Raw genomic sequence first — 17,924 nt, 5'->3', positions numbered from 1 at the left:
TCTAAGAAAGTTTCTTGTTGAAACAGAATAATTTGGCTTGTAGAAAAAAACAAGTAAAATATGTCATAACATGAAAAATATCTTATAAGACAAAAATTAGAACATTTTCTTGATATAACTTGTGCACAAAATATTATTATTATTATTATGTGTGAAAATGATAAAAGACCTTTTTTATAAATAAGTGCAGCTGTCAGCCAATCAAGGTCAAGAAATGTGCAGACATAATGTTCAAATTCATGTAATTTAATAAACTAAATTAAATGTATTTACAGAAACATAAAATGAAGAATATTATTCTGAATCGTATTGGATTTGGAGACACAATTATGAAACCTGAATAATATGAGACCTTAAAGCTGAGCTGCTGAACCTGTCAATCATGTTGTAATGATGATGAATGACCTCAAGGTCGTTGTCATGAGACCTCGGAGGCTAAACGCCAGTCTGAAAAGAGTTTTCTAAAGACGTCTGTCTTTGTGCAAAAGTGTGAATTTCAGCGCTGAAGCTACATGAAAACATCCTGGTGAAACTGTTGCATGAAGCCGTGTTTGGGAGAACTGCACCATTAGAGAAGTGCAGCAGCGGTTACAAATGATCGTAGATGACTTAGTGATGACAATACATCTATTTTGCAAGTCGTTTATTAAGAGCAGAGTGAAACATCAGAGGGAAGAGGACAGGAAATGGACAAACATCCTCTCAGAGTGATAGTGTAATGCAGAGGTAGGTTAGCAGTGTGAAGGACATGCAGTGGGGTCATCTAGTGGTGGAAGTGTGAACTGCAATGAGAGCGGATATGAGAAAAACAAAAACATTGAAAGTCTGTGCAGAAGATGTCAAAAGGAAATGTTAAAAAGGAGAAACAAGCAGCTTCTTAGCTCAAATTTTTTTTACCTCAACTGTTCAACAAGCAGTGTTGAACTTTATTTAAAATGCCAGCTGTGTTATTAACCCATTAAAATGTGCATTGTTCTTGTAATGCTTCAGAGATTCAATGCATCTTTTGAGAGATTTTAAAATGAAAATTTAAATTTCAAAAGAGGAGGAGAATGAGGCAAAACCTTCCACTTGCAAATGCAAACACATTTTTCTCCTGCATCACTTTTTTCTGATTAATTATTGTTACACAGATGTAAATCTTCTTCTCTTGCTTTATTTTCTTTATATATACGACCACTGGAATGTTTTTAATCTGCATTTTTTAGTCACAAACAGCAGCACCGCTAGACAGTTTGGAGCCAGATCTCCCAGACATGTTTCTGGGTCCTTGTTCGGCTGATTTCTCCTCTCCGATAGTCTTCTTTTCATTTTGAACATGTCACAGTAGGAAATGCACAGGTGTAAATAAAGAACTGAAATAATGAAATGCTGCTTGAGTTTCAGGGTCCTCATATGGGGACATTTGAATAGAACTTTAATGTTATTAGTAACACCTGACCTGACCCATTTTTCCTTCTATGACGAATCTAAATGTCTGCTGTGGAACAAAGACTATTTCAAAACTTACCGGGAATTCAAACTGTTTCTGTTCTGTTCACCTCAGTTCTCACTTTGTAAAGCGAATTCACACATTTTCATATCATTTTTGTCCCAGTGATCTGCTGGTCAAAAGTCATCTAGAAGTCTTGGTTAAAAAACGTTCAAAGATCAGCTTTTTAGACGTTGGAAGAGTATTTATTAATAAGTTAATGCTTAGTTATAGTTGCATAATTGCTAATTGCTGTTGGAACCATTAATACTTGTTGTACCTACATTTTTTTTATGTCATTGTGATTTCTCTGTTTTATCCATTATCTGTTGGATTTGTCATTATTACTATAAGTTGAAGAATGTTTCCTTTTTCCTGTGACCAGTTTTTTAATTTTCAAGAGAACCTCCAGGTTTCTCTTCTTTGTTTTAAAAGGGACTAAAGATGATCTATCCTTGACATCTAAACAAACTTTCATCTTAACATCTCAAAACTTTTGTAAAAGGGCAGGAACTGTGTGACAGTAAAGTTTAAAGGATTAAATGTCGCCTCAAACCTTCTCTGTGAGCAATCATTTAATATGTCAGTGTAGCCAAATACACAGCAGGGCTGCTCTCATTAACCTGGACTTATGTTGATTTTGTCAGATGACGTCACAAGAAGGCTACAAAATATTATTCAATCAGTGCAGCAGCTTGGTAGAGTTTATGAGCTGTGATTAAATCACTTTTTCATTCTTGTTCCGTTGTCTGACAACGGAAACAGAAAAATATGTAAATGAGAACAAATATATAGTGAATTCAGCTGCATTAAAACACAGTATTTGTGATCACAGAAAGCAAGAAGACACTGAACAGAGGTTGGTTGAGGCCTTTTAGACTGTGCGATGACAACAATTGTGTAAGTTTGTTGCAGGACAGCTTTAATAAATCTTGATCACAGTCGGTGTCCGATATCAATTAGAGGCTGTCAGATTGTGAGATGAACGCTTGCTGAACCGTAGTGGCGATGATGTAAATACTAAAGTAAATGAAAGTATGTAGCTCGAAATTCATCTGCAGCAAAGTCACACAAACTTTTGTTTCACCTCCATCGTTTTGGTTTTTATTTGTCATGGACATGTTAAGAGAACGAGTGTTTTTTCTCCTAAACTTTACCCAAAACTTACAAAATGTCTCGCCGGCCAGTTTATTCTGTGTCATTTCATGCTGTATTCTAATTGGTTTGTTTGTAGATGTGGATCTTAACAGCAGTCACATTGTGAGAGTTTTGCTGCTAGACTTTCTTTGGTCGCCAAAACTCCAAATTGGTCGTCGATGGACGAGACTCACGGTGAGATCTAGGACACCGTTCTGGATTGACGACCACAGATTTTACCGTGCTTGTCAACAAAAAGACGTTTAAGTTAGACGGCATACGACTTCTTTTGCAAATCACCAAATAAACGATTACTGTGCAGCGCAGTTATGAATGATGAGACAAAGTGGCAAAAATAAAATCAAGAGTTGCATATTTATTCACTAATTGAGCCTCATTTTTACAGAATTGAATCAAATTTAGTGTTTGTTTGATGCGAGCATGTCTTCTTCCTGCCCCCCCTCCCCCCCGCCCGCCGCTGATCATTCAGGATCCAGAAGTATAAATCAAACCGGGTCCCCAAAAGCATATTTACACCAAGATCAGCTGCTCTGCGAATGAATGAACAAATGATCTGCAGATACTTTTGAGAAGCTGGACTTGTCCCTTCAGGCGAACACACACAGTATCCAGGTGCTCTACTCACACAGGTGTTATTATTACCTAGGAGTTTTTTTTTATTTTCTAGAGGAATTTACAGCAAAAAAGACTAACACTGGTGTTTGCTAATATTCAAAAAGGTCCTGAAAATCAATTCTAGCACACTTTTTGACAGGTATTAAAAACACACACACCTCCTGTCTCAGCCCGACCCCCAAACTCTCACTCCGGTTTCTCAGGGGAGTGCTGCAACTAAACATCACATCAATTTAAAAAAAAAAAAAAAATCAAAACAAAATACATGTGGTACTTTTTGCATTGGCACAGAACAAAAGCAGTCGGACAGCAGACGCGGGTCAGAGAGCTTTTTAAAAAAAAAATCACTTTCAGTGTTTGTTTGAAGCTGCTCGGAGATGTCGGGAAGGTCGTGAAGCTCACTTTCAGATGTTTTCACACAAACGCTGTAAATTTTGTGTTTGCTGTTGAATCATCTGCACAGATGTTTGTATTTTAAATAATGTTATGAGGATTCTTTCTAAGTTTGCACATTTATTATTTTAGACTTCGATTTCAGTATGTGTCAAGCTCCAAAAACACTGGATCTTATATTTCCTGCAGTACAGTAAAACTAAATTGTGTCTTTTGTTAAACTCTTCTTGTCTGTCCTTTTTCAAACTCCATACCTCCAATTCTCATTTTCTCAGCCACAGGAGATATTGTACCCTTGTTTTCACAGTGTAGCTCGACACTTTCCTTCCCCATGAGAAGAATTTCTAGGTTTCAGGTTTCTATAATTTTCTGACTGTGTGTTGTACAGACTCTGTTAAGACCTCTCAGACTGTAAGTTTGAGATAAACGGCTCCCGTATCCAGGAGCAACAGTTGTTAGCAGCTAGCTGGAGAATGAATCAAGGTCATGGATGTATTAAGAGCCACTCAGACTTGCTGCCAATTTCCCCAAGTGACAAACAACAAACACCTTGAAAACAACCTCTGGATTGTCTGCTCTATGATTAAAATCTTATTTGACCCCATCAAATCAGCAGGGATGTGATAAATCCTGAACATCTGGTTCTCCGTGCAGATTAAAACAAAGACAAAAAAAAAAAAATCATATATGTCAGCATAGTGTAGCCTAAGTTTGCTTCCAGCTGTTCATCCCACCCTCCCTCTGTCATCCAGGGTCTAACATCTGCCCCTGTGCAGCCTCCTCTGAGTGGGACAGGATGTTAAAATTAAATTATTTTTAAGATTAGAAAAAGTAAGGCGTCCTGCCTCCCTCGCCTACCCGTCCCTGAACAGGAACTGTGCCCAAAAATGCCCAGAATATGAATATGAACGGCCTGGTGAAAACTTCTCATAAGAATTATACAAAGAATTCATCTTTTTTTTTCTTCCTCTCTCTCTTTACTGTTCATCACCTTAAAAGCCAAACTCTCCTAAAAAACAGTTCATATTTGGAAAAATATCTACAGTATATTCATCTAGAGTTTTTTTTAAATTTTTTTATTTTTTTAGCTTTTGTAAATGTGTCAAAAATGTGGGGGCAAAAATGATGAATTGAATGGAGCCAGGAGGGAGGGCTGATGGAGAAGCTGCTGTTCATTCACAATAAAAACAAAGTGCACTGGAAAAAAAACCCAAGCAGATTTACAAGCCATTTAATCTTGAGTTCAGTCTTAAAATCATACAAAAGGAGTGAAAAGGGCTGAAAAAAGGAGCAACAATTTGACTTTTCATCTTGAGAATAGATTTCACTTCTTCAAGGATCAACCGCTAATGAAAGAAGTTCAGATACACCAGAATAAATACAGTATTTCACCTTTTTTTTTTTTCTTCCCTTTTTTAAAGTGAGGACTAAATACAAGATTAACTGACTTGCAGAGGTGAATATTTTTGGATGTTTTGGGAGGAAGGCAGAAGGAGGGAAAGAGGTGAAAAAGAGGTAAGAAAAGAGACAGAGTGAAGATATACATGGCAGCTGTATTAGTTTTATAGGGTGTTATTAAAGCACTACAGACTATGTGTGTCGGCTGCCTGCCACACACTCAGCTTCATTGTCTCTAATATGCAGCAGTGCGCTACGTTAACGTGTAATAAATGATATCCACAAACAAAAGTACCCCGCTCCCAGCTATTACATCTGCATAGCAAAAAAAAAAAAAAAAAAAAAAAGAGAGAAAAACAAATAAATAAAATAACAAACACACAGAAAAAAAATCTGAACTGAGCCTTCCAAACGTTCTTTAATGACAACTCAAACCGTCTTTTTTATTTTTTTCGGTGGCTACTGTTTTGTTTTCCTCTAAAAGATAATACAGAAGTAGTTTTGATGCAAGACTTGTTGTTGTTGTTGTTGTTGTTATTATTATCATTATTATTATTATTATCATCACGTTTTTTTTTTTTTTGTTTGTTTGTGTTTTTGTTTTTTAGAAAAAAAATCTGTTTCTTCATGAAGCGCACTTCCTACTTCCTCTTGGTCCGGTGGTGGTGTCTGATTGGCCGGTTAGTCGTCGTCGTCGTCGACCACGGGGTCCGTGTCCCAGCACGTAATGTCAATCTCTGAACACAGACACACACAGACATGTTTGTTAAGTTCATTTATACTATAAAACACAACTGTGAACACGCGAGCAACAGTGGAAAAAAAGGGTCAGTGACGAGAAAAATGTGAACAAATACTGAACCATAGCAGACTGTAAGAAAATCCTCACGCTGACACTCTTTGGACAAAAAGTAGGGCGTGAGGAAGCAAACATTTTGAAAGAAAATATATAAATGAACAACGATCACCGCCAGATAAATCTCTCCGTAATTCACAGTAGTTTTTAATCTTGACATTCTTGTGCTAGCCGGATGAACGCATACTGAGCATGCTCACCAGAGACTTCACCGGCCTAGCGGCTAGCTAACTTTCCAGATGTTATCAGACTGAATGGATCAAATTTTGACAGTGAAATGAGTCATTTTGCAGGGGTTGTGTGATGCTCAAAACAATTTATTCACCGTTTTACAGCTGCAGCAGTAGTGACGGCGTGGGCTATGACGGAGCCTATGATGTAACAGTGTCGACAGTGTTTTTGTAATTACTCTCACTGCCAGAAGGGGGAGACAAAAGTCCCACACTGCAGCTTTAAAGATTTTGTTTTTCACCTGAAAAGATTTGGAATAAAAATGATGTGAAATTTAATCGGTCTAACCCCGACAGCAAGCGTGTCAGATGTGTTTTTCACACACAACAGAGAGACTCTCATTGTAATCTACGCGGCTGTCTGAACCGGCTCGCGTCTCAGCCGCGTAACCGCGACCTGAAGCGTTCATTTACGTGTCAAGTCTGTTTCCCCCCCCGTTTTACGTGCATCGCTACAGTCATGTCCGACGCAGGAGTGACCTACCCTCAACACTGCACCTGAACGCCTCCGGTGTAGACGCACAGACGGAGCGGTCGCTGCCGCTGCTGCTCTGCTCACATGCTGCTCGCGCTACGTCTGAGATGTCGTATTTCTCCTTTACACTTAGAAACAGGACGTCATGTTTCTGTCAGTTATGTCAGTTAAATGAAAACGGAAAATGAAAATGCATTTTGTTTGAGTCCGGACTGTCTGAGAGGAGGTTAAATGGACCCTTTAGCACTTTTATAAGACAATAAACAAATCTGTTCACTCGTTTGTTGTTACAAAATATAAAAATTATATTATGATAAATATAATGATGAATGATATAAGACATAAAACTAACTTCTCTTTCATTTATACGAAATACATTTTTAGGAAATACTAAAATCTTGAGGGAAAAAAATGGAGCAAATCAAGGAAGAATGTTTCCTTTTTCAGCGGGACCGTGCCACTGTCAACATTTAGTCAATCAGGAAATTAATCTGCAACTATTTTGATTATTGATTAATTGTTTAGGTCATTTTCCAAGCTAATAATTATTTAATAATTTTTGTTTTTGACTGTTGATCAGATTAAACAGACTGAAGACAATAAACTGGATTTTAGGAGATTGTAACAGGCAATGTTTATTTGTTTTTTTTCCCTCCACAGTTTTATGACATTTTGTAGTTCAAACCAACTTGAACATTTATTCTTGCTCACATGGTGAATGTAGAGAGATGCGCAGCACTAATTCCATTAGTACACGTCATTTTTAAATTGCAGTTAAGCTGCCGTCAATTAAACTTAACACACACACAATTAAAGCCTGCCAGGAAAGGGAGGGACTCTTAAATTAAAGCCAAATGGAAGCAACTTGAAATGATCAATAACAGTAAATGTCTGACATGACTGAGCTGAGTTTGTATAAACAGGAGAAATCAGTAATAAAAGCTAGTTTCTAATATAAATCAGCTTGATGATGATCAATTATCTCACCTGGTGGCTTGTTATAAAAGACCGGCGCAGGTTTAGCCGAGCACTCCTCTGATTGGCCGAATTCCTCCTCCTGTGATTGGCTGAAGTAGCCCTCACTCGCCTGAAGAACGAAGACAGAAAGCAGCTGTTAACAAACATTAAACTTCCTGAACGGAGATCAGCTGCAGTAACGGTCGTCTGTCTGACCTGCGTTCCCTCTTTCAGCAGCGTCTCGCCGTTGGTCATCAGCAGCTGTCCGTCCTCCAGCTCCTGCCCCTCGCTGGACGCGTGCTGCAGTGCATGCTGGTAGCTGAGGGTCATCTGGTCAGGGCCCGTCACGTCCACCAGACTGGAGGGGTCGTCCTCGGTGCCGGCGCCCGAGCACAGCGTCCCGTCCATCATGTCATCGAAGCTGAGGAGGGGCTGAGGCCGGCTGGCGGCGGCGGAGCTGGGCGGGACGCTGTCACCCATCAGGTCCACCAGATCGGAGGACTGGGAGGTCTGGGAGGGGTTGGTGGGGTCGTTGGGAGCACCGGAGCTGCTGTCCCACAGGTTGACCAGGCTGTCTGTCCCGGACTCCCACACAGAGAAGCCTGCGGAGTCTCGGGCCTGCGGGGCGACGCTCTGCACGGGCTTGGTGGGTGTCGACTCCTGAACTGGTGGATTCTGCTCCTGCTTTGGCGCCGAATCTGAAGAAAGAAAAAAAACAATTTTATAATGATTTAACAATAATTCCCAACATTTTGTCTTCAGTCTGTCAGCAGCTGATCAGCTGATTTGAGGTCAGAAGATGTGCAGACGTTAACGAGAACATCTGGTTGACGGTTTGTTTATCAACAAACATGTTTATCATATATATCAACATGTAGCTCGGACCTGCTTTACATTAAAATAAAGTCATTTAAATACCTTTGAAACAACACTTGTATGTGATCTCGATGTCTAAAAAACTAAATGTAGGTTTAACCTTCACGGCTGTTTCTTTTTTTTTTTTACCAAATCAGTGCTTACTGTACTTTGTTGTCGTGTTTACAGGTAAACAAATAATGTGATTTAATATTAGTATTAGTGGTCTCAATCCCACTTCCCAGTTTCTCAATCCAGTCAATCCTCAGTAAATTAACAGCAGGCTGAACAGTTTCACTGCAAGTTTCACTCAAAAACATTCAAAACAGTAAAACAAATACAAAGTCGTAATAGTAGTAATAATAATATAATAATAATAATCATAATCATAATAATACAAAAATAAAATAAAAAACAAAATCATACATAGGAGGAGGGAAAACTAACAGGATATATTAACATATAATATCAGTCAGTGTCTTAGGTTGTTTGGGTCTTTGTTGCTTTTTTATTTGGCAGTTTAACTAGAGTTGTAATTGCACTAAATTACAACTCTAGTTAAGAGTTGTAATTTAGTTCAATATCATCTATAAACAAAGTAAAGATCAGTTTTCATTTCATTTTACAAATATGGAATTTGCAAAAAAAAAGATAAATAGTTGAATTAAAAAGCTAACATTCTTGTCCATTGAGTCTGTAAAGTGTGTGCTGAGACGTTACGACTGTCAGAATAAAAGTTACTCTAAAAGATGTTTTGCTTCTGTTCAACGGTGCAGATTAGTGAAAATTCACCAAACTCAACTCAAACGCTTTTTAATTTACATGAGCAAATATTTCTATCATTCACGTACTTGTATATAAATTCAATCACAGCTGCAACTAGCAATTATTTTTATTATTGTTTAATCTGCAGATTATTTTCTAGATTAATTGTTTTAAAGGTTTTCTTCTCGCTCCTTCAGTTTGAGCTTCACTGTGCAGAGTTTGTTTTCACTTTCATTTACTGAAGGTGGAAAGTTTCTCTGAGCTCACTGGGGCGGGTCTACAAGTATGATTTGTGACATCATTGCATCCAGTTTGGAAACCAGTCGTGGTCCAGTATGAAACTTGCACGAGTGTGATGTGGAAACTCGACGCCTCCAGAGCACAAACACTGAGACTTTAACAGTGAAGGAGGAGACATCTGGTGTCCAGCAGGAAAACTTCAGGAATCAACAGTATTTACATTTATCAGAGATTTATAGATTTTTAATGAGGGAGAAGGAGGAAATGTCATTTTAAGGATTTTAAAGTGGTAATTATACTTTTAATTTGTGGAAAAACCATATCAGACATACATTATTGTTCCAATCAGAATATTTTTATATGTCTTAATACATGTCTGGAATCTTAGATCCTAAAGTGATGCCTTCGATTTGTTTATTTTGTCCAACAAACAGTCAAGAATCTTAAGATACTGAAATGACTGTTTATATATGTCAAAGTAAAACAGCAAAACATCACATTTAAGAAGCTGGAATAAGAAAATGTTTTGGATTTCTGATGATTAGAGAACCAGTTTAAAACACGATTTTTTAAATTTCCACTCTTACCCCACTCGTCTCTGCATTCGTCTTCCTCCCTGTTAAGGTCCTCTTTGATGGGCGTGGTGACTATTTTAGGAATGGGTGACACGGCGGCCATGTTGCGCTCTGTGCTCTCTTCGTCGTCCCCTACAGGGACAGAATGTAGAGCAAAAAGTCTTCACAAAACAACAAAATCACAATTATGAACCAGACGTGTTGAACTAACACAGAATCTGCTGCTTTCAAGACATGAAAGACGACACTGATGCGTCACACTCTCAGGAATTAACTTTATTATGATGCCTCCTTTAGGGTTTATCCTACTTGATTCAAATGATGCTAATAAGAAGTTTCCAATGTTGTGAAACTGTTTTATTTCTAACCTCCACAGTCCTGCGTTACTTCAACACAGTCAACAGTGCACAAAATCACAGCAATCACATCACTTCTGCAATCACACAACCAGCAAACACAGAGATGCCGTCAACAAGCCTGATTCCAGACGTCTGGACCTCCGCCCACATCGCAAATATTACCGAGCAATTCAGATGTCTGATGCTGATGACAGCCAGTCTGACTCTCTGTTGATGGGACTAAAGTTGTTGACATTACAAAGCTGTGTAAGACCGACTCTTGTATTCTGATGGAAGTTTAAATCTGCAGTTGATGAAACACTGAATGAAAGAGACAAAACTCCTTTTATCAGCTAAAGTCAAATTACCGTTTACGCTCTCTATAGTGTTTGAGGATCAATCATGGTGCTGAAATCAGTCTGTCTGTCCACCACTTTGGTCAAGACTGGAATATCTCGACAACTATTGGATGGATTGCTATTAAATTTTGGACAGACGTTCATAGTTTTCAGACGATGAATCCTACAGAATTTGGTGATCCACTGACTTTTCATCTAGCGCCACCATGAGGTCGAAATTTCATTTTTTTTAGTGAAACGTCTCAACAACTTTGTCATTAAATTTGGTACAAATATCCACGGTGCTCAGAGGATGAATCCTAATGACTTTGGAGACCTTTTAACTTTAGTGCCATCTTCAGGTCCAGATTTTAATTTGTCCAACACTTTTTGATTTAAGTATCTGCAAAACTAACGACGTCCCCATCGGCATGCTAAAACCACGATCAAAGATGGTAAACATGGTAAACCTGCTAAACAGCATGTTAGCATTGTCATTGTGAGCATGTTTATGGTAGCATGCAGACGTTAGCATTCAGTAAAGCCTCACAGAGCTGTTAGCATCGCTGCAGATTCTTATTGTCTTATTGCCACATTCGGACGCTACTTCCTACATAACAGACACTCAGTAGTGAGCAGTAAATTGAGATTTCGAACACTTAATTGTCATGGTTGTTTTGTGGGATTGTTACCAGAACATACATGCTTTGGATACTACTTTTTTTTTTATTCTATTGTGGAATTATTGAAGGCTTTGTATGTCGATAAATTTACACTCAGAATCCAGACATTCAAATTAAATGGTGGCGTAAATAAAATGCACTATATAAATGTGTAAAACCTTTAACCTGTAACCTGCTATATAGCCAGTGTAATATGGTTTCATGTGCAATACTGACAGTGTTATTTAATATCTAATAACTAATTTATGCACATCTGGTACAATAGTGTATTTTGTCCGTCTGGTGAATTGTACATATCGATGGCCGAAGAGCAAAACCTCCTATCTGAAAAATGCACTTTTTTGAGAAAACTTGTTTAAAAAAAACTTGTTGTTTTCTTGCAGAATGCTATTTGTTAAGGATACCCAATATATAACACACTGTTTTTGGACTATATTACTATATTATTTGGTGTTGTTTACGGTATCTTTGTATGGTTTGTATGGTTACACTGCACTGTTACTTTTATTCTCTGGTTTTATCTGTCTTATTCCCTTTTTAGCTTCTTTTTATTTCCAAATTTAACACTTTTTAATTAGGGTTAGGGTTAGTTAGTTTAGTGTATGTCTTTTTACTTGTGTTGCTTTAATATTCTGTTTTAATGCCTTTTATGCTCTATGTAAAGCACTTTGAGTTGCCTTGTTGTTGAAATGTGCTATACAAATAAACTTGCCTTGCCTTATTACAGTATTGTTAACACATAATATAGTAATATAGTCCAAGCACAGGGTATTATATATTGGGTATCCCTAACAAATAGCATTCTGCAAGAAAACAAGTTGGTTTTTTTTGTTTTCTCAAAAAAGTGCATTTTTCAGATAGGAGGTTTTGCTCTTCAGCCATCGATATGGACATTATGTACCTATATTGTGTGTTCTTCTATACGCAGCTGTAAGCAACACTTGAGCCCAAGACAAATTTCTCCTTGGGAACAATAAAGTATCTTATCAGGGAGTGATTTCAGACGCAGCCCAAGTCTTGGATTTGCTGCATCGTCTTGCTTTGTTGTGACATTTGATTGAATAGCGTCTCCTGCTTTTGGTGTACGCCTTGATAACGCTTGTTGCTTTTCTAGAGAGTTGGACTCTTGTAAATATTGTATTATATTCCAACAAGCATAGGGTATCCCAGGCAAGTCATAACCACAACCAATCACAATCATTATACTGCAACAAGTCATGAAACAGTCATCAATTATCCACTGAACATTCATTGTTATGCCATCAATGTATACAACAGATCGCGGTTGAGTCACAGCCACAATCCAGGAGTTTAACTCTTTATGACAAACATCAACACAGTTACAGTCAAGAGTATCACTTCTACAAATGAAAACGTGACTTTCTCTCTCAGATGTTCAATGATTTCATGCTTGTTGTTGACGTCCTGTTCGGAAACCAGAACAAGACTTCTCATAGAACACGAAGACAGTAAAGAACAGACGATGAGATGTGTGACCCCCGTTAGAAAGACAAATCACATCCAGCTCAGCAGGGTCTTGCATGGACGGCTTCTCCAATTCACCTGGTGGTCAAAAACCTCTCAGGGTCACATGACCTTATTTAGAAGAGAAGGACATCTCAGAATTTATTTAGTTTAATGTCATAGAAAGAAAAACTGACTGATTAATTGCTGTTAATATGAACCAGTTTAGAAAACTGTGAATACCCAGCAAACATTGAACGGTTGGTGACGTGAAAATATCAAGAACTTCTTCTACAAGTCCAGTGGTAAAAACCATCAAACGCTATGATGAAACCGGCTCCCATGAGGATCGCCCCCAGGAAAGGAAGACCCAGAGTTACCTGAGGACAGTGTTGTAGACTTTCAGGACTCGTGACTTGACTCGGACTCGAGCATTGACTGCATTTGGACTCAGAAGTTAAAGACGAGAACTCCGGACTTGTTAATTGATAAAGAAGTAATATATGTCAGTTTTTTTGCTCGTCAAATTTTCCGCACACAGCCGCACTATGGTTCACGTCACGCATACAGCAGCAGCAGGTATGGAAGTTCTTTAGCGTGTGTGAAGAAGACACAAAGCTCGCAATTTGTAATACCTTTAAGTCCAATAATAAAAAATAAAAAAACCTTATTTAGTTCTTATAAAGAAAATAAGAATCACCAAAAATCGGAATCAGTGGTTCAGACTTTTAAAAAATTGGAAATCAGAATCGGCCAAAAAAAAATTGCAATCGGTGTGCCGTTAATATTAATATGAAGTCACAGCTGTGTCATTTATGTTTAATGTAGACCTGGACCGTGCCGGAGTGGAGCACTGGAGCCCATCTTGGACTCTTCTTTGGTGACTCGGACTCGAGCGCTGGGGACTCGAGACTCGACTCGGACACGAGACTTAGTGACTCGACTACAACAGAGTAACAAGCCTCAGAAATCGCCAGCTAACTTTTGGTTGGTACTGTATCTTTATTATATATAATTTGTTCTTGACGCAGCTGTAACACCCGGGGGAGGACGTCCAGCTGACTGCCAGGTAACTTTAATCTTTAGTTTTTTACACCATCACAGGACGTCTTGAAGGGACAGCGGTCGTACAACGTCTCAATGTTTGCTGGGTACCTTTTCATACTGAAAGGAGGGAATTAATTAAGAGTCTTTGTTGTGAACCGTCACAAGGAATTGGCTCTTCGTCCACCCAGCGTAATATCTGCCATTACATCATCTACACACATGCAATAACACAATACAGATCATAAAGGTGCACGATTCTGCCCATTAACTACATTATTGCCGACCATTTCTCAAAACATACGTTATGTTTTTAAAGGGTTGATTCACTAAAATTGTAAAAAAAACCAAACAAAAAATAACTTAGATACCTGTAGTTAATGGGCTAAAACACACAAAATCAACATTATAGTCTTTAAACAGACTATGACGACTAAGAACCACTTCAAAAGATCCACATTCAGTCCAACACAGGCCAACAAACGGCGGTGGCGACTGGAGGACGGCTCAATGACGTCACACATTCACACATTAACACTCACAGGTCGGTCAGTCAGTCAGGATTAGAAGCAGCAGGAGGAGCGTGGTTGTGTGTTTGTGTGTGTGTGTGCAGGGAGGTGATGCAGTCCAGGATCAGGAGCATGAGATCGAGGATGGGAAGAGGAGGGAGGTGACAGAAAACCAGTTAAAGTTGAGGCTCTTTTGAGACAATTAAACCATTAAACATCAGAGCGAAACAGAAACATTCACAAAACCATGAAATATATTGAACATCAGCAGCCTGACTGGACGACGTCTAAAGGATGAAGACTGAAGGGACGACAACATCTATCACACAAACAGACAAACAGCTTTATGGTTTACAGCCATAAAGTTAGTTTCACTGCTAAGTTGAGTTAGTGAAACGCTGGCATGAGTGTTAGTCTGATCGCTTATTGGTTAGTAATAAGGTTGCAAAAAGGAAGGTGAGCGATGAGAGAGGTTCAATGACAAAAAGCTGCAGGTTCAAGGCTCAAAATGGGTAGAAGACGTTGTTTTAAATATCTTTAATAGAACAGTGTGCTGAAACTGTGAGCAACCATGCTGAAAATACCTGCAAAAGTCCTTGTGTTTAACTTTAGTAGCCTTTTCTGATTTAAGATTTAAAGGATATATGTCTGGAGATTTTCTACATTTTTCTTATCGTCAGCAAATCTCATGTTTGGATCCAAACCAACAATGAACTGATCTACTAACAAGTATTGTGTATGTGTATCTAAAGCCTGATATATCTTCTTCCTCTGTGCTGTAGACCTCTGTCGTTGTCCAAAAACTATTGAAAACACGTTAGAGAGCCGCACCGCTGCACTGGGCGACATGTTCCTTCATTATGAAGTTTGCGCTCACTGTTCAGTAATGGCGACTGAAAACTGTTATTAGTCTTTGGAACCGTTTCTAAACAAACTAACATGACTGTAATCTTCATAATGAAGGAACATGTCACCCATTGCAGCGGTGCGTGTTTTTAAGAGTTTTTGGACGACAACAGAGGTCTACGGCACAGAGGAATAAGATATATCAGGCAAGTGTTTCGAGTGTTTGATAAAACTGTAAGCTAATGCTAAATTCTACAACTGTTACTGAACTAGAAATTGATAGATGCTGAAATATCTTCGTTCAAAGGATAAAGCTGCAGTTTCTTTTCTATTCTATATTTTTCTTTTTGTCAACAAATCCTGTGTAATGTCCAAAACCAACCATCTATCAGTCTGCGCCTCAGTACTTTCTGACTTTCCTTCCTTCTCTGTTTCTATTGAAGACATAAATCTATAAAAATAGCTCACAAATATATAGTTTCATTTTTTTTTTAAATGCTCAGTAATTTTCTAAAACAGCTGGTGACTTTAATTTTTAGCAACCATTACTCAACAGGAGAGGGGGACTATTTTCAGTGGCGGATGAATCCATGTTTGTTGCTTTCCTGAGTATTTCTGGCAGCAGGATGCAAGATCGAGTCATTGTTGGTTTTGGTTTTTTCATGGTATTTGTTGACTATAAGAAAAATACAGTAAATCACTTCAAATATGAGAATCAGCTACTTTTAAATGGTGGAATGAAAACGTGAGGGGAGATAAAAGTTGTCGTCAGCGTCGGGGGGGAAACGGATTGAGGGTTGGTGGGGGTGAATTCGGTGGGAGGTGGTGAGGTGTTTTGAGGGTTGGTGAAAGTGTGTGTGTGTGGATTACGAAAATGAACGGATAAAAACTGAGATGATGAAAATGCATGTGGACTGATGAAAACAGCCGTATCATCTTTTCTTCACTGGCTTTTTCAGAATTCCTGCTGATATTTTTGTTTTTTTTTGCAAATTCAAAGTAGAAATTTTACAGACTCTTTGTGGAGTATCTGGAGGTTTGAGAGAGTGCGTTCACATTCACACTAGTATCCCAATATGATCAGACTTTTGGAGTTTGCTGGTCCTGTGTTTGTGCATGTAAACATCATATCCCTTTTCAACTGGGTTTCTGAGAAAATCATGTTAAAAAACTACGGTACCCATGAGCCTCGGCTGCTATTGTTACAGAAAGAAGAAGCTCGTCAGAATGAAGTGAATTAGAGCTGACTTTGTCATGTCAGTTGTAAACATAACTCGGCGCCATCGTTGCTGAATTCACTTCCACCCGCCGTTAGCGTCGCACGTGACAGAATTTTAAGCTCTGTGATTGGATGTTTCTTTGTGTTGTAGTTAAAGGGGACATATTCTGCACATTTCCAGGTCTATATTTATAATCTGGGGCTCTACTGGAATATTTTTGCATGATTTACAGTTAAAAAAAAAAACCTCCTTAATTATCTTAGGCTGAACTGAGGGGCTGCATAAAGGACCAGTATCTGTCTGAAACAGGCCGTTTTAGCTCCTGTCTCTTTAAGGCCCCGCCTCCCAATGAGCCCACTTTGTTCTGATTGGTCAGCTCCGGGAAGCTAGTAGCAGAATTTCACTTCTTTTTCTCCTTCTTTACTCCAAATGTCAACTTCTCAAATCCATCCGTACATGATTGTGCCTGTGATCTGAAATTTGCGAGTGGACAAACTTCACGCTTAACATCCGACATCATAACAGTATAAAAATGACGGGAGCTGATCCGAGCTGTAGAAAAGTCACGTAACATTGTATATCAGAAAAATTAATGTGATTTTTACTTCCTGAACCAAAAACGCCCGAAATATCTCCTCACCCTTTACAACTCTATTAGTGCAGGGAAGTTTGGTGGCGTCATGTAATTCCCAGTAAAGATTGACCCAACTTTCACCTAACTAGTAGAATAATAAGACTGAAAACTGGGATACTGGTGCAAAATGTGAACGTCCTCATTCACATGCATTTTCACCCTTATTTCCTGCCTCCATATTTGTGGAGAGGATCTGATGTCTGTGGAAAGATGTGCGACCCAGCAGCTGGTGTCCTCCTCTTTCTTTCTTTCTTTCTTTCTTCTTCTGCTGTTATCGGTTATGTGCTGTACCTACCGGCTGCAGCGGTGGGCTGCGTCCGTGCGTGTGGCGCGGTGCGGAGGGGCGACACGCCCCGGGGCAGGGGAGTCGAACTGGGGCTGCTGGGACTGTGCTGCTGCCTCAAGAACGGGCTGTCCAAGCGACCTGGTTGGTCGGGGCGACACACAGCCACACACACCCGAACACGAAGATCAAACACATACGACACATGACAAGGACACGAAGCGACGCACCAGGACAGAGAGATGGTGGGGGGGAGAAAGATGGACGAGACGAGACAGACGTGAAACAGGAGAGGAAGGGAGAGCAGAAGGAAGGCAGGAGAAGTCAGAGTCAACACAGAAGAAATTTTGTGAGAAGCAGAGAGGATTGTGGGAAAGCCAGAGAGTCCATCCATGAAGAAGAAAGAGACACGAGAAGAGGTGGCAGAGGAAAAAAAAAGAAAAAGAAAAGAAAGAAGTCGTTCCACAAAACGCAACAAAATGGAGAAATTAAATAAGACAAATAACGGTGGAGTGAGTGAATAAATAAACAAATGAATTCAGAGAGAAGGAATGATGGTGAACAAAAATGTGGGGTC

At 39.0% G+C, this 17,924-nt stretch overlaps 1 protein-coding gene and 1 long non-coding RNA gene across 3 annotated transcripts in view; one reads left to right on the top strand and one right to left on the bottom strand.

Moving 5' to 3' along the window:
• Window positions 1-409: 409 nt before the first annotated feature.
• On the top strand, window positions 410-4,846 carry LOC122994938. Its single transcript, XR_006406688.1, has 2 exons — window positions 410-3,635; window positions 3,708-4,846. It is a non-coding gene; the product is annotated as an uncharacterized LOC122994938 (long non-coding RNA).
• Window positions 4,847-5,596: 750 nt separating this feature from the next.
• Window positions 5,597-17,924, bottom strand: part of dbn1 (drebrin 1) — a 131,543-nt gene continuing 119,215 nt past the window's right edge. The window contains exons 11-15 of one of the 2 annotated variants that reach the window (XM_044369750.1): window positions 17,360-17,488; window positions 10,001-10,120; window positions 7,770-8,251; window positions 7,584-7,683; window positions 5,597-5,772 (exon numbers count right to left, since the gene is read on the bottom strand). In XM_044369750.1, coding sequence (XP_044225685.1) covers window positions 5,717-5,772; window positions 7,584-7,683; window positions 7,770-8,251; window positions 10,001-10,120; window positions 17,360-17,488 — 887 coding nt within the window. In that variant the 3' untranslated portion in view covers window positions 5,597-5,716. The remainder of the gene's footprint in view (window positions 5,773-7,583; window positions 7,684-7,769; window positions 8,252-10,000; window positions 10,121-17,359; window positions 17,489-17,924) is intronic. The other variant, XM_044369751.1, reaches the window with a different exon arrangement.

This window comes from Thunnus albacares, chromosome 13, assembly GCF_914725855.1.
Source record: "Thunnus albacares chromosome 13, fThuAlb1.1, whole genome shotgun sequence".
Lineage (NCBI taxonomy): Eukaryota > Metazoa > Chordata > Actinopteri > Scombriformes > Scombridae > Thunnus > Thunnus albacares.
This window is presented reverse-complemented; position numbering and strand designations above follow the sequence as displayed.